Source organism: Nanorana parkeri, unplaced genomic scaffold, assembly GCF_000935625.1.
Source record: "Nanorana parkeri isolate BGI_ZX_2015 unplaced genomic scaffold, ASM93562v1 scaffold82, whole genome shotgun sequence".
In the NCBI taxonomy this organism is placed as follows: Eukaryota; Metazoa; Chordata; class Amphibia; order Anura; family Dicroglossidae; genus Nanorana; species Nanorana parkeri.
Window position 1 is genome coordinate 694,424 of NW_017306350.1, and position 24,033 is coordinate 718,456.

Consider the following 24,033-nt stretch of genomic DNA (forward strand, 5'->3'; position numbering starts at 1 on the left):
CATTATACAGCGCAATGGAGAATACCACCAGCTATAGAGGACTACAAATCCCAGCAATAATACATTATATACAGCGCAATGCAGAGTAACGCCAGCTACAGAGGACTACAAATCCCAGCAATAGTACATATGTAGTATAATGTAGTATTGCTACATTCCTCTATAGCTGCTGGTATTCTGCACTGCGCCGCTGTATTATGTACTATATTGCACACCACACTCTTTTTTTTTACTTCTACCGCACCAAGCTTGCTCCCGTGATGGACTACAATCTCACCACAAACTAGTAGTCCATCACTGGAGCCTTTTTTTAAATCTGATTAACCGATTAATCGAACTTAATAATCGGCCAACTAATCGATTATGAAAATAATCATTAGCTGCAGCCCTAGTTATTACTTTCTGGGGCTAAATGAGAAAAGAATGCTCAATTTCCCCATCCACACTCTACAGCATGGATGGGGGTCCTGATAACTGGCACCCACAGCTGTCAGAATTCCTGAACCGTGACCCCAGCTAATTTGTCTGCAGTTACTGTTCGTCCAATGATTTTCGGGCCTGGCTTTTGTTGCATGGAGTGGTGCCGGCAGGGCCACCCACAGTTCGAGTTTTTGCCAGGTCAGCAGAATTTGGCTGAAATTTAAGTAGTGCATGGCCAGCTTTTGGACATTGTAAATGGACTTTTGTGTTTTACATGGTTTGTGACGTGTTTTTAAAATGCAGCTTTTGGATTAGATTGCATGCATTGTGCACTTACATTTCTTTCTTTCATTTGATTCCTCTATATAAATACATGTAAAATTCAGGACAAACTTGAACTGGTCTCTGTTCAGCCTAAAATGCAAGTCTGAAGCTCATTTTCCTAGTTAAATATGCGCAACTCCAGTTGTGTCATGGAAGCTGAAGATGTGCCTGGCTGCTATAAACTGTAAAGATACTTATATAGCTATAGGCCACTTTCTAGCAGTTGCAATCACAAAACATTTAATCAAACTAAGGCTTCATTCATACAATGCATTTTTGGGATTCCTATGGCAGAATTCCAAATCTCCAGTTTAGATGTGGCCCCTGTCACCCCTTCAAGTTAATGACCAGGTGACCGTGGCCGCATCTGTATGTGATCATATGTGATATGATTACAATAGATGCATCCAGGGACGGTGATCTATTCCAAACCATTGTATCCCATATAATCACATGCGGACTGTTGCTTACAGATGTGCCCAGCTGTCACCTGGTCATTAAAGGAAAACTATGAGGTGAGTGATTTTTACTGCTCCTCATAGTTGGAGCCGACGTGTGATAATGAAACTGTCGCAGGTCGGCTCTATAGATCGGGAAGTGAGTGAACACATGCCATCGCTCGCTCACTTTCCAATCATTTCCCTGCAGAGATCGGTGACTGTCAGTCACCGCTCCCCACAGGGATTTCCCCTCCCCTCTCTGATCCTTCCATCGCTGATTGGAGGAACGTACGATGGAGGGGGGCGGGCACAGCTTGCTTTGCCTCTAGATGGGCAGAGCTAGATGGGCAGAGCCAGCTGTCAATCAGCCAGCTGGGTGGATCTCAACAGTATTGTCTGGATCTGTGCCGGCTGCAGCACTCTCCAGTATAAGGCTAGCTTTGGGTCACGGAAGGAGGTTAGCATATGTCCTCCCGTGACCCTAAAGAGAAATATGGGATAAAAAGGTTACCACATCGTTCTCTTTTAACTTGAACGAGTGACACCGGGCGCATCTAGATGGAAGATTTGAGAATCCTGCCCAACGCATAGTGTGAATCCTACCACCATTAGCTTATATATGAACATTTATAAAGTGCATTGTCTTGTAACGCAGACCACAGCGCGGGTCTAAAAATCTTGTGTGGTGGTGTTTACCATTATTCATGAAGTCTGGTCACCTACTTCCTGTCAGAATGAACTGAAAAAGAATGTAGTCTAAACAGTTTTCTGATTTCTAATGGCAAAGCTGAAAAAAAGTGATATAAAAATATCATAGAAAAAAATACATAAGAAAAACAAAGCAGGGTCATGCAAGTAGTACAATACATAAAATGAAGTAAAGATTCTTCTGTCCCATTACAAACACTACAAGTACGAGTTCACAGTCTAGAGCTCGTATTGCATAGTAGTGTGTGTGTGTGTGTGTGTGTGTGTGTGTGTATGTATATGTGTGTATATATATATATATATATATTAGGGCTGGTAATGATTACAATTTTTGTGTTCGATTAATCGAAATTTTTTTTAATTGATTAATTTCGATTAATTATAATGCACATACAGATCCAACTACATTGGCCTATACATATAAAGCACAGCAATGAAGTCATACAATGAACTAGGATCACACTAATCCAGACACATTAATTAGACACATTAGATCACACTAACCTGCCGATTTTATCGTACGATAATCGCCGGTGATCCCGCAATTGTAAGATAATCGGCAGGTGTATGGGCAGGGTGCGACCGCTTCTACTGTACGGTCGCACGACTTTCATCTTCCAAGCACGCTGGAAAACCTGCCGAAAATCGTACGATTTGGGGCATGCTCGGAAGACGAATGCCACGCGGGCCGATGTGCCTCAAGCGCACACTGCCCGCTCAGCACTGCAATCATTGCAAGCCCTCCCCTCGGCGGGGAGGGCTTGCGATGATAGCTAGTACGATCTGCCTGACCAAGATGGGCAGATCGTGCAAAACTTTAATCACCTTACAACAATCAAAGTCGTGCGATGGTTGTGAGGCGTATGGGCAGCCTAAGACATGTTAGGTTAATTGGCTCCTGTCTAAATTGTCCCTGTGTGTGTGTGTGTATCTATGCTTGTGAGATTGGGACCTTAGACTGTAAGCTCCTTGAGGGCAGGGACTGATGTGAATGTGCAACAATGTAAGGCTGGGTTTACACCTAGGCGTATCAAATATGCACGTTTGTCACGCGTTTTTACCGCGATTCGCAGTAAAAAAAAGTGCTACAAACGCGTGTTTCCGAGGGCTACCTGGCTGTATCCCAATAGATACGCACGGCAAATACGCCCCAAAGAAGCTCCTGTACTTCATTGGGGCGTAGGGTGTTTTGTAGCGCGTTCATACGGCCTGTAATACGCCCAGGTGTGAACCATACCCATAGGAAATAATGGGATTTCGGTGTTTGAGCGTTTTGCAGAGCGTAGGGACGTGCTACAAAACGCCCAGGGTGAACCAGGCCTAAGGCCTTGTGTAAATTGTTAGTGCTATAGAAATACTTGCAATAATAAATGAGCGCTTCTTGTTTTGCAGCCAAATTAGGATAACACCAACTTTTATATTTATTACCTGTTCCTAAGGCTGCAACTTCCATAATCGATTAGTTAGTGTCGCTATAAGCTTATTTGTAGTTTATTTTTGAGTAAGTGTGCAGTGGATAGCCATGCTTGTGGCACAATCTATGACCGTATATATTCATATAGTTTTTTTGTTTGTTTTTTTTCTCTTGTTCTTTAGCCAAGACAAGTCTGGATCCTTTGAGAGAGCGGAGTCTGTGGCTACAACAGAAGCACGGCTGAGGATGGAAGGAGTAGAATTTAAGGAAGAATGGCAGGATGAAGACTTTCCCAGGTAATTGTATATGATTTACATACGGTGTATCTAGTGCTTCCTCTATCTGTGGTGGAAATTCTGCTTTTTTTATTTTACTTATTTGTTTGAAAAACTTTCTCGTTTACCCAAAGTGTGCAAGTAATGAAGTAGTATTTCATTTCTCTTCACTTAATTACAGGAATTGACAGATAAGCCAGATCAGTATTCAGTAATAAATATCGAAATGCGTGTGAATGCTCAGAGACTCATTCATGTGTTTGCTCACAAGACTGAAGCAAAAAAATAGTGTGTATGTGTAAAATATATATGTATTTGTGGGTGTGTGTATATACATACTTACATACATACATACATACATGATCAGAACTTGGAACATTTCCCCCAGATGTTGTGGAGCTGAGAGGGGGAAATAAATGTTCTAGAGTCCAGCACAAGAGAACTGGGCAGGGATGACAACACTGTTTGGGATTTCAGGCAAAGTTACAGAGAGTTAGGAGGTTGCTGGATTTCTAGCAGGATCAATGGGTATTGTCCTTTACATTTTTAAAAAGAGAGCTATATTGAATATGTATTTATTTATTGCCCAGATATACACTTTAAAATGTGCTGCTGGTCACACAAGGATATTAAGATTGCTTGTTTCACATCATCAGACCTGTTTGATTGCTACCAAATAGTCTCTACATCTCTCAGATTTCATTGTAATCAGTATAATGTTGTATTGCAACTCCTAATTTTGTTTCTGTTGTCTGTTTTTTTTTTGCTATAACAAAACTGGTTGTCTGCGTGTTGAAATGCACATAAATGTAGCCCCCTTTTTTTTGGTGGAAAAGTGCCTCTCCACTTTTTCACTCTGTACAATTGGCCAATCGTCATGTGACTGATTTTTTTTTGCAGGACCTTATCACCACAGGGTCACATCTATACACGAGAGAGCCTGTAAAAAAGGATAATGTGGTTCCTTTAGTGACATATGAGCCAGCAGGTGAAATCACAGCATGTGGTGGGGACAGGGTCCCTTTAAGAGAACAGTAATGGGCCTTTTCATTGTTTTTGTATAATTTTTATTAGTATAAGACATAAGAAAAGATATAAAAGCAACACAGGATGATGGTCAATACTAAATAACATGCAGAATATAGGATTCACAATCCATTCCATTAATTTCAAGTAAACGCAATTAGGAAAATCCTCGAGTGGGATCCCGGTGCTTGAAAAGAAGAGGGTAAGAAAAAGCCAGAGTCTGGGGAGGGTAAGAATAGGGATGAAAGAATGCAAGTGGGGGGAGGAGGTTGGATAGACGACAAGGAGGGATCAAGAGGGGAAGGTAGGATCATATCCAATTGTACATTTTGCACATATTCCAGCAAGTATTGATAATTCCAAGTTCAAGGTTTAACTTAGGAGAACTTTACAACTCATGCAGTGACAATAAATTCCATTCTGCATTACAGTACTACATCTTCACCTTTGGTGTTCCGGGATATATTCAGGGATACCTGACAGGAGACAGTAAGACAATTTGTTCGCTAGTACTTATTTAGTGCAAACCTGGATCCACTGTGGGCACCTTGTTTAGATAAGAGGGAGTTGTTTTGTATGCCACCCAGCAGGCCCATGTTTTGGAAAGGTGCTCTTTGTTGTCCAATCTGGTTAAGGTGAGCTCTTCCATGCGGTAAATCTGTTCTACCTTATTGAGCCATTCCAGTAAGGACGGGGGAGGTAGATTTCCAATTAGCAGGGATTAAGGACTTAGCCGCATTTAGGAGATGTGGTGTAATGGAACGGGCATATCTACCTACATGACCTTTCTCCCCATGGAACATTACCACCCAAGGGTCGAAATGTACCGGGCATCCCTGAATTGTGAGTATCTCTGACGTTACCTCTCTCCAGTAAGAGGCAATGCCGGGACAGTGCCACCAGATGTGTGCATGTGTAGCTACCTCCCCACAGCCCCTCCAGCATTGGGGAGTGATAGAGACATCCATCTGATGCAGTCTCTGGGGTGTGTAATACCATCTGCTGATTAACTTGAAGTTAAGCTCCTGAATACGTGTGGATCTGGAGAGCCCCAAAGATAAAGCCAGTATGCGGGATCTAGTCTGCTCTGTAAGTGGACTGTCCAGTTCCCTTTCCCAGTGTGTCAGATGGAGTGGGGTTGGAGAAGCTTCCATGTGGGATAATGTGGCGTATATGGAAGAAATACATTTGGTAGGAGCGGAGTCAGCTGGAAAGAGCTGCTCCACGGGATTCAGTTCCGATCTGGATCTCAGTGGGCCCGGGAGAGACCTCACAAAATGGGATAGTTGTACATATCTCCACTTGTCCATGGTCGAGGTGCTATTATCTGGAGTCAGGGAGGCTAGCGGCTTGATACACCCGTTGTGCAGTAACTGATGGAGTAGCAGCTCTGATCCTTCCTGGATCCATGAGCGGTAGCCCCCATCCAGAAGTCCCGGGGAGAAATAGCTATGTCCTAATAAGGGCATCAAGAGGGAATTGTAGTCCCATCGTTGTTTACTATGGATTGCATCCCATATAGACAACGTTGTGGTAGTCAGAATGTGAGTGTCTCCTGATAGTGTTCTGTAATTGCCGCGGGACCCAGCAAATTTTATGTAAGGGCGCTTGACTTAAAGCATATTCCATCTGCACCCACAGTTTGGTGTCCGATGCATAATGCCAATCCATGAGTCTCGCAAGTGATGCAGCTTTGTAATACCTGTGAAAATCTGGTAGGGAGACCCCTCCCAAAGATTTCGGTCTAGTCAAAGTTTTGTATATAATGCGGGCTGTACTGCGTTTCCATATAAACCTAGAAACCAGTGAGCGCAAGAGGGCAAAGTAGGTGGGGGGGACCCCCATGGGCAACATTTGAAAGAGGAAGAGCAGTCTCGGCAATACATTCATCTTAATGGCATTTATTCTGCCCATCCAGGAGTGGTATTGAGGGGACCAGCGATTTCAAGTCTGCTCGGATTTCATTTAATAAGGGCATGTAGTTATACCTGAATAAGTCTTTCAGTCGGGGCGTGTAGTTAACTCGCAGACACTTCAGTTTGTGCGACTGCCAGGTAAAGGGAAAATGGGATTGCAAAGTTCTAGCCTCATCCATGGGTACAGTCAGATTCAGAATAGTGGATTTCGAAAAGGTTAATTTTAAAGTTGGACAATTTGTTATATTCTTTTAGTTCTAAAAGTAAATTTGGAAGGGAGATACGCGGATTACTAATGTAGAATAGAATGACGTCCGCGTATGCCGCATATTTATGTTCTTTGGGTCCCACCTGTACCCCTCTGATAACGTTGCGGGCTATCGTGGCCAGGAAAGGTTCTAGGGAAACGGCAAACAGCAGAGGCGACAAAGGGCAGCCCTGCCGCGTGCCATTTCCCAAAGAAAAGGAAGGACTGAGCACCCCATTAACCCGCACCTGTGCCTGAGGGTCATGATATAACAAGGAGATCCGGGACAGTAATCTCGAACGTATCCCCATGGCGCCCAGAGTTGCTAGCATGAAATCCCAGGCCACTCTATCAAACGCTTTTTCCGTGTCCGTTGATAGCAGTAGTGTGGCCTGGGATGTCCCGCGAACGTGGGAGATAATCGACAGGGTACGTAGAGAGTTGTCTCTAGCCTCACGTCCCGGAATAAATCCCGTCTGGTCTGGAGACACAAAGCGAGGTATCAATGGCTGAAGGCGGAGTGCTAGAACCTTCGAATAAAGTTTTAACATTAACATCTACATTTAACAACGAGATTGGCCTATAACTAGGGCAGCAAGTGAGATCCTTGCCCGGTTTGGGCAGTACCGTGATATGCGCCATGGTCGTTTCTGGGCGTAGGGACCCACCCGTAGTAATAGAGTTAGCGTAATTAGTCAGGTGGGGAAGTAATACCTCTTTAAACGTGTTTATAATAAGGGAGTGTGAGGCCGTCGGGGCCTGGAGCCTTACCCGATGCCATCGTGCCCAATGCCTTATTGAGTTCCTCACTGGTAATTTCCGCTTCTAGAGCTTCCATCTCTTCCTCTGGAAAAGTTGGAAGTCTAGCGTTCCGCAAATACTCAGCAATAAGAGAATTCCTGGCTTTGAGGCATTCGCCTGATTGAGCAGATTTGTCAATCACGTTGTATAAAGAGCTGCAGTAATCACAAAATACTGTCGCTATTTCCGTAGACAGATGGACCACTTTGTCATCTTTATTTTTAATTTTGGGGATGTATGTAGTAGAATGTTGGTGGCGTAGGGACCTAGCTAGCGACTTAACCCGGTTTGTTACCCCATTCGTAACTCCGCTGATTCATCCACATTAATTTTTGGGCAGTTTTGTGATTAAGGAGTGTTTTTAGGTCTTCTCTAGCCTGTAGCAGTGAGTGAAAGTGGCTAAGTTGTAGTGAGCGTTTATGAAGGCGTTCTAAGGACCTACATTTTTCCAATAAGGACTGCAATTCTTGCTCAGCCTCTCGTTTTTTCCTGGCGCCTAGCTCAATCAGCCGCCCTCAGATAACTGCCTTGTGGGCCTCCCATAGCACCGATGGAGGGGTATCTGGAGTGGCATTGGCCCGAAAGTAATTCTGCAGATCCGTGAGCAGTTGTTCTTTTGCTAAGGGGCACCGCAGTAAGCATTCATTAAGTTTCCAATTGGTAGATCTGGAGGGGATCGACGGCCAAGTAAGGGAGGTCAGAACCGGAGCATGGTCTGACAGCGTTCTAGTGGCTATGGAGGATGTTTTGACCAGGTGTAGGTTATGATGGTCCACAAATATCATGTTAAGACGGGAGTAGGACGCATGAGTGGCTGAGTAGTGGGTGAAGTCCCTACCAGCTGGAAACGTAAAACGCCATGTGTCTACCAATTGTGCTTTGTGTAAGATAGATTTGATAAACAACAGTTGGTTATAGGAAATTGCTGATCGGCCCGATGAGGTATCTATATGAGGGTCTAGTACGACATTGAAGTCCCCTCCCACCAATAACACTCCACTGGCAAAATCTGAGAGCTTATTAAATGTCTTAGATAAGAAGCCCGCCTGGTCCTGATTCGGACAATATATATTAGCCAAAGTACAGGTGGTATTGCCGAGACTGCCCCTCACAAACAAATAGCGCCCTGAATCAATAGTTTGCATTTCAGATAATATAAAAGGGGTACCCCTGCGTAGACCAATGGCAACCCCCTTAGCATGATTCGTGTTTGACAAACTATAATACCAGGTGGGGTAATGGTACGACTTCAGTCGTGTATCAGTAAACGTTGATAAGTGAGTCTCCTGTAAGAACGCTATATCGCAGGAGAGCCGTTTCAGTTCTCCCAACACCTGGTGACGTTTGGTAGGGGTGTTGAGGCCCCTAACATTGTAAGATGTCAAATTTACCGTTGCCATGGTGACGCAGGAGTTCCCTTGAACAACCATATAGATATATAGACATTGGTGACCCTACCAAGGACAGTAGAAGAGTAGAGGGAGGGAGGGTAATCATAGAGAGGAAGATTGTAGAAAAGAACATGTAAAACAGAGAAAAAACACGGAGAAATCTCCGACATAGCACAATATTGAGGGTCTGAGGCCTGACCCTCGATATGATACTTGAGCAAAGGAGGATCCAATGGCCTCCAGTGCCGTCCCCAGGTGGAACGGGAACACAGCCCCAGCAACCAAGTGCCTCATGGGGGGGGGGGTGCATGTTAACCCAAGGAGTCTCAGCGTCCCACATCAAGTACTCAAAAACTGAATGCAATGTGAGCAGGCTGTAACCGTCAGCCCGACCAGTAAATTGTAAAAAATGTTGTAACTACAATCAGTCAACTGATGCCGTTAAGGAACAGGGTAAGCAAATAACGGTTATAGGAAATGACATCTGGGCCCAACCGGTGCGATCCAGATGATGCCTACCGTCCGCCATGACGTACAAAATGCCCATAAGAGAAAATTTCGGAGTCGGCCCTCAAAGGGTTGTCTGACCCCGCTCACCCTAGTCCGTCAGGGTTGACAGTCCGTCACTTGCAACGTTTCTTTGGGGAGGATTTCCATCCGCTGCTTGCATCTGGGCCGGGCTCCGGTATGTTGCTGGGCCAGCCTGGTAGATCCGGAATCGAAATCCCCATTTCAGTGCAGAAGCCCTCCAACTCTTCAGGGAAACGCAGGGTCATCGAGCGGCCTCCATTTTTAGCAATCAGACAAGAGGGAAATCCCCAACGGTAAGTAATATCTGCTTGGCGGAGGCGGTCTAGAAGTGGACGCAGGGCCCTGCGACGTTCCAGGGTTTCTCGGGCCAGGTCTGGGAAGATGTGGAGTTGCGCCCCATCAAAATTCACTAAAGATAACCCCCGCAATTTCCTGGATACTTCCTCTTTGTCCGCAAAGTAATGGAATCTGCAGATGACATCTCGAGGAGCTGTATCTGATTGATTGCGCGGGCGCAAGGCCCTGTGAGCTTGGTCAAAGCGGAGGGGTGCAGTGGCCGAGCGACCCAGTATAGAGTTAGATACCTTGCAAAGAGTCCATCAGATCCGCGTCCGCGGTAGCTTCTGGCAGTCCCCGGATCCTTAGGTTGTTCCTCCGACTGCGATTCTCCTGGTCTTCCACCTTGTATAGAAGAGAGCGGTGCTCTATCGCCATCGCACGTTGTGATTCCCGGATTTCTCTTATTTCCCGATCATGTCCATCCAGTCGGGTTTCGGGAGTCCTCCACTCGGGTCAGCAAATGGGAGAGGTCAGAGTGCACATTGGATAAGTCCTGCTTGAGCGAGGACTCCAAAACCTGGAACATGTGGGCCAGATCAGACTTGGTCGGGAGGTCTCTTATTACCTCTGATACCTGCATATCAGCCGATATACAGGTGAAACTCGAATAATTAGGATATAGTGCAAAGTTCATTTATTTCACTAATGCAACTTAAAAGGCGAAACTAATATACGAGAGAGACTCATTACATGCAAAGCAAGATAGTTCAAGCCGTGATTTGTCATAATTGTGATGATTATGGCTTACAGCTCATGAAAACCCCAAGAACCCCAAATCCACAACCTCAAAAAAGTAGATTATTACATGCAATCAATAAAACAAGGATTGTACATAGAACAATATCGGACCTCTGAAAAGTACAAGCATGCATATGTACTCAGTTCTTGGTTTGGGCCCCTTTTGCAGCACTTACTGCAATTACTTTTGCACGATATTCTAATTATTCGAGTTTCACCTGTAGGTGCAGGAGAGGGAGCATCAGAGTCGCTGGGTGATTCCGGTGAGTCCATGGCTGGGGACTGCTGTGAGGCGGTTTGAGCTGCCTTCCTTTCTGAAGGTGGCTGCCTCCTGGTAGGCTGCGATGTGGTGGCGGGAGGCGAGCGTGGTTCCGAGATCAGATACTTCTTTAGGGTGCCGGAAAACGTTTTTTTCGATCCGGATGATCTCTGGCCCTTTCTCCCCATGATCGGGCTCAATGCGGTTCAGGTTGGGCGAAGTAGAAGTTAGATTAACGGCAAGTTTCGTCGGGCTGTGGCCGGAGCTCTGCTCAAGTGCGACCGCTCAGCGCCATGCATTAGCCACGCCCCCCTTTTCATTTATTTTTAATTTTTTTTTGTACTGTATGTAGACGTTCCAGCCAATGCATGGGGTGCTTCTGTTTCCCTGCAGGGATCTGGCAACACTGTATCTTGGTCTTTCACTAACTAGAATGATTCTGCCTGCTGGCACCATGTACAGGCTGGGCAGTGATTTTAAGATAATTCTAAAAAAAAAAATATTTCTAGAAACTTCTCATGTTAATCCAATTTTGGTAAGCAGTTCAGTTTTATATTCCTTTTTATCCCTTCTCCCTCCTTTTCCCTTTTACCCTAAAAGAACAAGGTTTCTCAATGAGTTGTATACAGTAATACAAGTTAGATTGATGTAGCAATGTTGAAGTGCAATGTTTGTTTAGACTAGATGTGTATATATGAAAATAAGATGTACTGTTGCAGTCACCTTTTTGTAAAAACAATAGCAGCACCAGGTGTACAGAGGCCTTTCCAATGATATGTCTGTTTAGCCCGTATTCAGAGGATCTTACCACTGTTTATAGATTAGTGTTGTTTCCTATGTTGAATAGAAAGTAACATAAGAACCGCTGACCTCTTCAGCTGCTATGAATGGTTTTATGATGATGGTCGTTCTATAATTTACAGACCACTTCCAGAAGATGACCATATAGAAGGGGATTACTTATCTGGAACAGACAGAGAGGGCAGACCAGGTAAGAGTGCTTTACCTTCATAAATTAAACACAACATCATTGTGCTCGTAGTTTATAGATAATGGAATTCAAAACCATTCGAGTGACTTGATCAGGAGATATTGAATTGAACTGATATAAAGCTACTCGCAGAGGTTTCTTATATTTCTTTTCGCATTTAGCTAATGTTTCTGGTAAATGGCTTTTCAGTTATTGACATTTAATTCGAGTTTGTTTTTAGTTGATTGAAATGTTACAAAAAAAGGTTTGGTTGTGTCAGGCAGATAAAATTGTTGCTTGATGTCCTGTCCAGCCTCTTGTCAATTCTGTAATATGCTTTAAAGTGACACTAGACTCAGGATTTAAATCTTAAAAATACATTTAAGTACCTGAACTATTAAGAAAAAAGTATCTTATTTGTATATCACTCAGCTGTAGATCCTCAAATCATCTCTGAACTGGTGCTGGCACTATCCTTCCTTGTGGAGGGTGGCTACTTTTGTTCCCCATGGTCCCTGTGTGTGCTGTAAAGTAACCATCGCTCCAAGCTCACTCCCGTGATGGACTACAATCTCACATTTAGCTTACTCATTTGTATTGAGATTGTAGTTCATCACGGGAGTGAGCTTGGAGCAGTGGCTACTTTACAGCACACACAGGGGCCATGGGGAACAAAAGTAGTCACCCTCCAGAAGGAAGGACAGTTTTGGCGCCAATTCAGAGATGATTTGAGGATCTACAGCCGAGTGATACACAAATAATAGGAATACACTGATACTGGTTTTTCGCTATCGAGTACCGATATTTATATTTCAGTACTCGCCAATACCAGTACTTCGCTACAATGCAGCCGGCTTCCAAGGCAATTAAGAAGCCGGGCGGCGGGTAATAATTGTTTGGCCGGCTCCATGCTGATTGGCCGGGAAGCAGGCTTCCCAGCCAAACGGCATCGAGCCAGCCAAACAGCACGGCTCCGTGTTCCCTTGCAGCACTGCCGGTCAGAGGGAATCCCCCTCTGACCGGAAGTTCCCATATCAACCAACTACTCGGTATCAGCACCAATACTAGTACTGGTATTGGTGCATCCCTAAAAAAATAAGATACATTTTTGTTAGGGTTCGGGTACTTGAATGTATTTTTAAGATTTAACTCCTCTGAGTTTAGTGTCAGCGTAATCTCTTATGTGCCCCATATAACTGTCCTACCTTACTCTTTTATAGCAGCAAGTATCCTACTTGTCCATAACTCAACTCTAGGTGTGATTTAGGCCTCCATTTGGATTGCAGTTGCCATGGTGCTGCACATGCGATCATCTTTGACCCCAGCCAGTGAGAGCTTGAAAGTTTTAAGTGCTGAAATAAGCACACTTGCAATTTTGACAGTCGGAAAATAATTGTTTTGAGATACCATTAAATTGGTGGTTCTAGTTCTGCCCTAAGATCATGTTTCTGGATCATATTGAAAAACAATTTGCATGTCTGGCTAGCAAAAGGCCTTAGGCTATGTTCACACCATGTCCTGACCAGATCTGGAGCAGATCTGCAAACGCAGTGCATTTCATTGTTGATGCTCCTTCTTTCTTTTTTTTTTTTTTTTTTTTTAAAGCTTAAAATAGGCTTTCAGGTGCAGTCCAGTGTGATGCTTTTCCAAGCGTTTCAGTGCATTCCAGCATTTCAGGCCAGGGAGAAATGAGACCAGTCATTTTTTTTTTTTTCGACTGTACCGGAGCGGAATGTGCTGTGCCCAGAAATACCATAGGCATACATGGGGATGATTTTTTTTTTATTTATTTATTTTATTTTTTTATTCTTTATTTTCAGTTTTCCATTTGTATAAAACAGTAGATGGGTAAGAAAAGAAAAAGGAGTTGTGCAGTACATTGGATACAGCATGAACACGCAAAGTGTAGATAAGAGTTGACAAGTCCACTGGTATTGTAGCCTCAATCACGGTAGGGTATATAAACATTACAGATCGTATACAAGCATCCCTACCCTTAGGTGGGGCGCAATCAGTAATTATTTTTTTTGGTCCGGGAACTGTTCTGATCTGGACATGATCCGGACATGGTGTGAACAAGCCCTTAAGCATACTTACCTTTTGGCCATACATTTTTTTTTTTCCAATTAAAAATTGTTTAAGCAAGGTTAACAACAAACTTGCCTAAATTCTAACCTCTGGTAAAGCAGTTTGGTTTTGCCTCTCTGCACCTCACACCTAGCCTTTGCTGTGATTTAATCTTTTTTGCCTGCGTTTTCCTTGTGGCTATGGATGGTGTTCCTCTAATAACACTTAGAAGGAATTCTTACTTGTACGAGTGTTTTTCGGTTTTTTTCAAATGCAGATTTCAAATCTCTATATTAGTTCTGACACCATCAAACCATTATTGTTTAACTTGTTCCCAGACCTACAAACCGGTGATTTGTCCAGATAATGTAATCTTTCTTTTATCTATCTACGCTCTCTGAGACCAGACATACTGTCTCCATGGGACTACCTAGCTTGAGACGTCACATGCGCCAATAGATAGGGCATGTTTACCATAGAAGGGGAATATTTATTCAGATACCAGAGTACTTATCACACTTTGGCAAGCTACTGTTTAAAAAAAAAAATGAATTTCAGTCTGCGCACTGATATATAGTCTTTGTGGCATACCAATGTTTGATTTACTGTAATATTTTATTTTAATTATACATAATAAAAATTTGACATGCTTAAAAAATAAAAAAATTATGAAATGTTCAAATCATTTAGGAGGCACAGATGATTGTTTTAAATTTGAATGCAGTACTAAGACTTTTTATCTTATGTGGGCACCTGGACAGACAATTACCTTTTGTGGCTATTGCTAAAAATGTTCTTTTCCCTTTAAAGGAGAACTATGGGGTTCTATCTTTTTTCTTAATGCATTCCTTAGGCTAAATAAGTAAATAATGTAATTTACTCTAATTAGCCAAAATGCACAGTAAGGCTGTAAAACCTCCAATGACATCATTTACCATATATGGGGATCTCCAGTGACATCATTTACCATATATGGACTTTCCCATTTGTAGTAAATGCTGAAGAGAGAGAGAGAGCTCCTTCCCCTCTGTCATCAGCGATCAACGATCATTTTAGTATGTCAGTGTCAGCAGGGGGAGAGAGAGAGAAAGGTGGGAAGGAGCTGGCACACGGGGATGTGCAGGTAAGGAGAGAGCTGCTGCGCATGTCCATATATTCGTGGACGCGCAGCAGCTCTCAAGAATCACTCAGTCATCAGTGGGGAGGATCCCGTCAGATACGTCGGGATGTCTTCTCATTGTGGCGCTTAGCCCCGCCCACCACCTTAAATAAGGTTTTACAGCCTTACTGTGCATTTTGGCTAATTAGAGTAAATTACATTATTTACTTATTTAGCCTAAGGGATGCATTAAGAAAAAAAAAGATAGAACCCCATAGTTCTCCTTTTAAGCTGTAGCTTGTGATGCATGTTAAGCATTGCCCACTCCTTAACTAGGACTCAGCTTGAGGAGAGCAGAAGGTAAACGAGAACTGGAGCTTCTGCTGTGCTGAGAGGGTCTGTTGGCTGGGAAGTTCCTTTGACATATATAGCCAGTTCTATGACTGTATGCTGAGGACCTTGCCATGACCTCCCTTTCAGTCAGTTCATTTCAGTGTGGCTGGTTGAAGAAAGAATTTGCAAAGTTCTAGACTCATTCTTCAAAATTATAAAGCCAAAAGCCATAGTGTGTGGAATAGTACAGAAGATCCCTGGGGCCATGTAAAAAAAAAAAAATAATTAACCACTTCAAGACCAGGTGTTTAGACCCCCTTCCTGGCCAGGCCATTTTTCAGTGTTCAGCGCTGCAGTCCATTGACTGACGTTTATTCAGTCATGCAACGCTGTACTGAAATGAATTTTATACCATTTTTTTTTTTTTTAGGGACAGATAGAGCTTTCTTTTGGTGGTATTTAATCACCACTGGGGGTTTTTATTTTTTATTATAATTAGGAAAAATTACAGAAAAGGTTTTTTTTTTACATTTATGTTAGGAAACATTTATTAACCAGTTTTTTGGTAAAATATAAAAGATCGGGTCACGTCGGGTAAATAGACACCAAACATGTCAAGCTTTAAAATTGCGCGCACCTGCGAAATCGCAGAAAACTACCATACCCAAAATTGGCCATAGGCGACACTTTAAAAGCTTTTACCGCTCATCAGTTTAGTGTTATCAGTGATTGATGGCGCTAGACTTATTGCTCTCACTCTGACGTTCGCGGCGATATGTAGCATGTGTGGCGCAATGGGCGCAATCGTCTTTTTTGCGCGTATGCGCCCCCGACGCATGTTTGCATGCGTGTATGTATGGGTGGGGACTTTAAAAACATTTTTGTTTTTTTATTCTTTTTTATGTGTAACTTTAACTTTGGGGGGGGGACCCCTAATGTCACCTAGGACACTCCAAAAGAAGCTGATTAAGCACAGATCTGCTCAATCAGCTTCTTTCCAGCTTCTGAAGCTGGAGAGTGACACAAGAATGCGGAAGTGATGTATTATACAACACTTCCGCATTCTTTCAGAGAGGGGGCCGGAGGGAGCTCGTGTACCAAGCTCTCTCTGATCCCCTGTGACACAGCCGATATGCTGATCCCGGGCTACTCTTGGTAATTGGTGGCAGCTAGTGTGTCATTTGTTTTTACAGAATAGCAGCAGCTGGATAGTCTTTAAATTTAGAAGGAATCCAGAATAATGCCACTTGTAACGGTCATTTACGTATATGAAGCTTTGTCCTAATCTTGTATGTTTTAGTAAAGATGTGTTCAGAGGAGTGGTGAGCTGCACCTTCCAAACACATTTCACTGTTATGAACTTCCTGAACAGACCAAGAGACTTATCTGCACAGATGACAGTCACCCTTCATATATATATGTACCCATAATAGATACTCACAGACAAAAGTCTGATTGCACACCACAAGCTTCACTGAAAAATGTATTGTAGCACACAGGTACACATCGCCCCGCAGTGGATCTTCTTCACTCTGATATGTTTCACCCAATAATGGGTTTGGTCATAGAGTCCTTGTGACCAAGTACACTATTAGATGAAACATGTTAGATGATCGAAGAGGATCTGCCGCCGGATGATGTGTACCTGTGTTACAATAACAATTTTCAGCAAATCTTGCAGTGTGTGACCAGACTTTTCCTGTAACTGCTGATGCTTGAGCAAGATGGGCTTAGCCGGTGTGCACCTGTCATTATTTCTGGTGTTGCTATAAAGGAGCAGTGATACTGGGCTATGGAAGGTATGTATTAATAAAACTGTAGTTCAGCTGACATATTTTGGGAAATGCAGAGCAGTGAGCCGTAAGTGTACAGTGTAGCTGCTGAATTTAGATTTTATTTTAATACTCAATTTTTCCTCCTAATTCTTTTCAACTGTCTGTTTTATGTCCCTTATGTTTGTGGACCCTGTCTGTCTGCTTTAGCTTGGGCTTTTCCAGTGCTGGATCAGTCAATTTATTGTATTCCTTACTCAGCATCTCGTAACTCACGCAAGTATCTACCTCCTAGCTATATCTGCATGTTACTTGGTCTGCTTGTCTATGCCTGCTGATTTTTAACCTTCTGTGGTTACTCCTTTTTGTCTGCACCCTTAGGATTCACTTGTCTTCAAGACAGAATGTGGGAATACACCTTTACATATTGGCCTCCAGGCAAAATGTAGAAAATGAAAGCCATTCTTATATTATGGAAAGACATCGGTGATGGTTTTATTGACTTAAAGAAATATTGTCATGACAAATATTTTGAGCTGCTGATGTCTTCTACAGTGCTAGTTGCTTGATTTTTGTGTTGATCCTCTGGTTTCAATGCTTCTGATTTTATGTATTTGTAACAAGTATGTCCTATGTGTCAGTAGTTTTGACTCTGTTCACATGCTTTGTTACATGTATGTTCTGGGCAAGAGGTTTGGAAAGTATTGAATCCAAAGACTGCCTGGCAACTAGCCTTTTCAGAGTAAGGTCAGCGAAGGAAACCTTCCTTTTAAAGTTGTACTTTAAACTCTTAAAATAGAGGTGCACTGAAATGAAATTTTGAGATGGAAAAAAAAAAAAATTCAAACGGGGGCGGAAAAAACACTTGCCTAACCTTCTTTTTTTTTTTTTAAATATTTGCTTTGGTGAAATATCCCAGGGTTCTATACAGACTCCTGATATGTCCCCTTTTACAATAGAAAAAGAGAACGAGGACACAGTCCTCAATCTCTTTTTCTGCAGCCCCAGCACTCAATGAACAGGAATCCTCTCTATACTGTACTGAGTGTTCCTGTTTATTCATAACTTGTGGCTATAGAGTGAGTTACTATGTACAGAATCATGAATGAATAGGAAGTGATATAGATCACTTCCCATTCATTCATAAATGGTACACAGTAACTCATACTATCTCCAGTTTTTTACAAACATTCAGCGATCACTGATCCGCTCTCAATCCTGGATCAGCGTTCACAGGAGGGTGAGCCGGCAATGCGGGGAGGAGAGCTTGGTCCCATTTGACAGCTGACTCCTCCCCCTCACCCATCTCAGTCTCCTGTGACAGTGCATGGCTGTCTCCGCCCACACACCACTCTCCTGATCTGTTACAGGAAGTAAGCAGGGCAATTTTAAAGTGATATTTCTTCCGATACATCATAGTACACGGATACTGTAAGTCTGGCCTGTTAAAGTGTCCAAACCAGTGCAGACACAGAGAGAACAAACTTGATGCAGATGGCATTCTTGATGAATTCCAGTGCTGTTTGGCCAGAGTGCTCTCCACTTTAGCCAAGGGCTCATTTTGACCAGTCACCATCAGTGAGATGTTTGTAAGCACGGCAACACAAATACACTGTGATTGGTTGCATAGGTCTACAACATTGGTGCGCAATCCCTAGCAGCATCATTTTAACAAGAATGAAAAATGCATGGGGTTACAGGATCCTTTTCACATACTGGTCAAGGCAAATCTGTTGTTTTTTCCTCACTCTGTTCCCTATTTAAATTTAGCAGCTGAGTGGACAGGAAGTCTATGCAAGTACTACTTTAATGTCTTTGTTCAATGAAATGTGTTAAATTTAAAGCGGTCAGATGTGGGAGAGACAACTGCGTTCACAAGGCCTCTATGTGTGTATTTGATAAAAGCAATAATTTCATTAATTAACCTTTAATGGGATTCTCCTGATCATTATTAGTTCTCTGTTTGATCTATTGTATGAAAAAAAATAAACTCATCTTTGAACATGCTATATATCTTGTGAGTTGGTCAGACACATTATGCATCATCAGAGGCTGACCATGCTTCTGTATAAACTGGCTGGGACGTGGTTTTTCAATCTCTTGTGGATTTCTACAAATATGCCTCTGTGTTTTGCTTGGCAGTGACATCATTTGTTAGGTGATGATATACAGTTTCTGTTGGGAGTGGTGCATCCTATGTGAATTTATAAAGCAGTTATGTCAAAGTAGTGCTCTTAGTGCGGCACAGGTTTTACTTCACCCCCCAGAGTCCCATGCCACTGTAGACTAGGGCTAGTGAACATAAGTAACTGTAGGGTTCCCAAGTACTGTCTGTATTCCGATGAGTTTAGAACCGCTCAAGCGAACTATGCGATCACTAGTTGTAGTTTTAAATTAATGTCTCTCAGCAGCACCTAGAAGACCTGTTGTAAGTGAATTATTCTTGCATTGCATGCATTCAGTATTGCCTGTGTGCACTGTGGACTCCAAGGGGCACACGTGACATTCACTGCAGGTGACTCTTCCAGGTCCATGAGTGATTCATTCACCACCAGAGAATGTTTGGTGACAGTTGCATTCACTGCTTTATAAATCGACCACTAAGAGGGTTTTATTTAATCTACGCCAACAGTCAGTGCTATTGTCCTTAAATGGTACCAATTACTGGGACATCCTTGTGGTTCCCATAGACTCCTGAATACAAAGGCCCTTAACCTCCACCTGTGGTCTGATACTTATGCAGTGGATCTCATGGAATACCATTCATTTTTCATGGTCCTGTTGCATTGCTTCTAGAACAGCTCTTAATATAGCCTAGGACTGCATAGGTGTGGAAAGTCCTTTTTGTTGCTACACTGACAGGTTACGAAAATTGAGGCTCCAACTGCAAATCTCCTTTTGCATGCAAGGACAACATATTTCTGTGCCGCACATTACCACCTCTATGGCATTTCCTTGTACTTTGTGGAACACGTGTTCCTGTTCAGCAGTTTCACTCTTTTTGCACTCAACGTTTTGTTATTTCACAGTGAACCAGTGATGCACAAGTTTAACTCATGGATAGCTTACGACTATTGCATTTTGCAAGATTTTGTTACTCTTGTCCATATTTTAAAAAAATTATCAATTAATGATTAAAGATTGCTTTGAAAGTCTACTTTTGTGGTATAGAATAGTAAAGCTTTTGCATCACTTTTAGTGTGGTTGTCACAGTTCATATATTGTAATGGTTTAAGGGTTCATTTAGATGAGTAGAAAGCTGAATCTTGCAGATGCAGCTCCCGTCTTTGTACTTCCTAGAGGGTTCATGGGCTTCATTCATCTCTGTGGTTATTCAGACCGAGCACAAGTGAGTACAGAGATGCACATCAGCAGTCAGGAAATGCACTGACGTGTCTCCCTATGCCTGCCATTTTTCTTTATTTTTTGCCTACGCTCAACACATTAAGTCTGATTGACAGCCTAATTCATCCGTGGCAGTGAACAAACCTAGTCGGTGGAGTAGGAAAGCCCATGTAGTTTCAGAGGAATTGCAGAATGCTTAGCTACATCTTCAAGACGCAGTTTACTGCTTGTACAAATGAGGCCTATTGTGATTTAATATCAACTGTATTTATTTTCTTTTTTTTCTTTTTTCTCAGTTCCTAGTCCACTTGAAATCAATGGCAGTAAAAAAAAGAAAAAACTCCTAGCACCCAATCTAAGTCTAACACTGGATCGCAGTGATGGCTCCATCTTATCTGAGGACTTAGATGAAAGTGGAGACTTGGATTTAGATGATCTAGATACTCCATCGGACAACAGCAATGAATTTGAATGGGAAGGTAAAAATTGTAATCCTCTCTTTGTATTGCAGCACCGAAGAATAATGGCTCCTGTATGTTCCATATAACAGTGTTGACACCATTTCTAACCTTTTATATCTGTGTCATCTTTGGTGGCAAGCTGCACCAAACAGGGATAACATTGAGCATAGGCAACCCAATTTTATACCAAATGTGCAGCCTATTGCCATAGTTGGTTTTAGATGATAACCTTAGTGTGTGAGGGACTTATTGCATGTAATCCGGGCCTGAACAAATGCCAGGAGCCAAGTAGCCAATGCTGCTTAAAAATATAATCTGCTGGCTCCTGGATAGGGCAGGCTGGCTCCTGAATTACAAACAAATTTTTGCTCCCCTGATATAGACATTTCTCAATATAGTGCCCTTTCACACTCTGTGTTTGGCTGTACTAGGCAGCCTGGCCATGACGTGGTACTTTTTCACTGCAGCTTGTTGAAATATACTACATGGCATTGCAACACTTTGGGGTGAATAGAACCGAATGAAATGTCGCTTTGTGATCAAAATACCTGAACAGTGCCTGCATCTAAATCAGATTGTTCAGTATTTTGAGAGCCAGCGAGGCCGACTAGCGAGATACTGAAGCTTGGCCCAGAGGGAGATTCCTCCATCCACACAGTTTAGCGTAGATGGAGGAATCTGTTGCACTTTGTCCATCCGGCCATAGAAAATCTGCAGATAATCTATAGGTGTATGTCCAGCTTAAGAATGGTGGTGAGGCATCTGCACATCTTCAGACTCCTAACCAGGCATCAGTATTTGATGCATACGGATTCCTAATTTGGCTGATTGGTCGATTCTGTATGTTTGCATGGTTACCATTTTACCTTCTTTTTGGGCATTACTCTAACGGACGTTTTCTGTTTTTTTTATATATAATGAATATGCATAAAATTACTAGTGATCAAACTGAGCTCTAGGCTCCTTTTACATATATTTGCAAGGCTTGTCTTAAAGTAAAACTATGGCCTCCCATTAAAAAATATGCTGTAGTACCTAATTGCAAGTGCATCTGATGTCTCATAGTCCCCATGCAAAGTGTCACAAATACCTGTTGATACTGTCAGTTAAGTCCACCTAATGCAGTTTCCTGTGATAGCATGGTATCAATGATGTACTGCTCTTAAATTCAGAGCAGAGTTGCCACTCGTGTTTGCTTTTTTCATGTTCATGCCACGTTCATGTTTGCTTTTTTCTCATGTCTGCTTGCCTTACCTTGGGTTACAAAAAACTGTTGCAGCAGCTATTTTAAATGATTTCTACATCAGTCAGCCATAACATTACGACCACCCACCTAATATTGAGTAGGTCTCCCTTTTTTGTTGCCAAAACAGCCCTGACCCATCGAGGCATGGGCTCCACTAGACCTCTAAGGGTATGTGGTGGTATCTGGTACCAAGCCGTCAGTAGCAGACCTTTTAAGTCCTGTAAGTTGTGAGGTGCGGCCTTCATGGATCAGACTTGTTTTTCCAGCACATCCCACAGATGCTCAGTTGGATTGAGATCTGGAGAATTTGGAGGCCAAGTCAACATCTAAAATTGGTTGTGTTCCCCAAATCATTCTTGAACAATGTTTGCAGTGTGGCAGGGTGCTATATCCTGCTGAAAGAGGCTACTGCCATCAGGGAATACAGTTGCCATGAGGGGGTCTACTTGGTCAGCAACAATGTTTTAGGTAGGTGGTAAATGTCAAAGTAACATGCACATGAATGGCAGAACCCAAGGTTTCCCTAGCAGAACATTGCCCAAAGCAGCACACTGCCTCCGCTGGCTTGCCTTCTCCTAGTGCATCCAGGTGCCATCTCTTCTACACCTTCTTCCTTTGCTTCATGGTCCAGTTCTGATGCTCGCATTCCCATTATGGAAACTTTTGGTGGTGGACACGGTCTGCGGATACAGTCTCATACACAACAAACTGCAATGATCTGTGTGTTCAGACACCTTTCTATCGGAACCTGCATTAACTTTTCCATCAAATTGAACTACAGTAGCTCTTCTAATAGATCAGACTACACAGGCCAGCCTTCGCACCCTACATGCATCAGTGATCCTTGGCCACCCATGACCCTGTCGCTGGTTCATCGATTTTCATTCCTTGGACTCCTTTTTGGAAGCTCCTGACCACTGCGGACCGGAAACATCCCACGAGAGCTGCAGGCTGGGAATTGTCTAGCTATCACTGTTTGGTCCTTCTCAAAGTCACTAAAATCCTTACACTTGCCCACTTTGTCCATTTTTGCCCAAATGTTCACGGGCTGTTTACCAGAGAGCAATATATAGAGTATTTTAATAATTGTATTTGGGAGACATTAGGAAATCCCTAAACCCTTCTTTTTTTTTTTTTTGTAAAAATGTAGTTACCACAAAATCCAAATTAAAAACACCTTTTTATTTTTCCATAATCCTGTTTTTGTTTTTTTTCCCATTCTTAGAAAACACAAGTCCCCCTCCCCCCCATTCCTTATTCTCTCAGGTTTGCTGCTTGAGCCCCTTCCTGGGTTTGTCTGCTTTCTTTGACTGAGGAAACCAAATTTGTACTTCTGGTAAAAAAAAAGTTTTTTACTGCATGATGTACAGTTCTCCACAGCTAAACCAGACCAGATTCCATGAACAGGTTTCCACAACCACTGGACACCAGTTACTGGTTAAACAGGTTTGCTGTGATTTTTACTGAAAGTAAAACACATTAAAATAGCATTTCTTTATGTTGCCTTGATGTAAGTGATGAAGACAAAGTAATCAATGTTTATTTCCTAAACTATGAGAGATCAAGTTATAACAAAGCGCATATCATTTGTTGCTAGATGTGGCTTTGGTTTTGTGTTTGTAGTTCCCACAGGGTGCTGCTGTCAGTGCTTCTTTCAGGGGTTTAACAGCAGTTTAGAAAACCTTCTCCGACTACTGTTACTTTCCATTAGACAAAGAGGTACCGGAAGTGTCTGTGTCTGCCTCCCTCCTGCCACTCCATATAGATATGTTGATGCAAGAGAGTGGAAAGATCATGCATTTATGGGCACCACCAGAGTTCAGACAGACTTTGTGGTTCTTGCCAGTGCCAGACATGGAGATGCATCAGGCAGAAGTCAAGGAGCTCAGGGAAGTGTGTGCATGGGACCCA

General features: G+C 42.8%; 1 protein-coding gene across 2 annotated transcripts in view; it reads left to right on the forward strand.

Annotated features, from left to right (window-relative positions):
• The window catches only part of BNIP2 (BCL2 interacting protein 2), a 63,812-nt gene that overhangs the window by 15,026 nt on the left and 24,753 nt on the right, over window positions 1-24,033 (forward strand). For both annotated transcript variants that reach the window (XM_018552281.1, XM_018552282.1), the window contains exons 2-4: window positions 3,489-3,602; window positions 11,753-11,820; window positions 20,712-20,894. In XM_018552281.1, coding sequence (XP_018407783.1) covers window positions 3,489-3,602; window positions 11,753-11,820; window positions 20,712-20,894 — 365 coding nt within the window. The remainder of the gene's footprint in view (window positions 1-3,488; window positions 3,603-11,752; window positions 11,821-20,711; window positions 20,895-24,033) is intronic.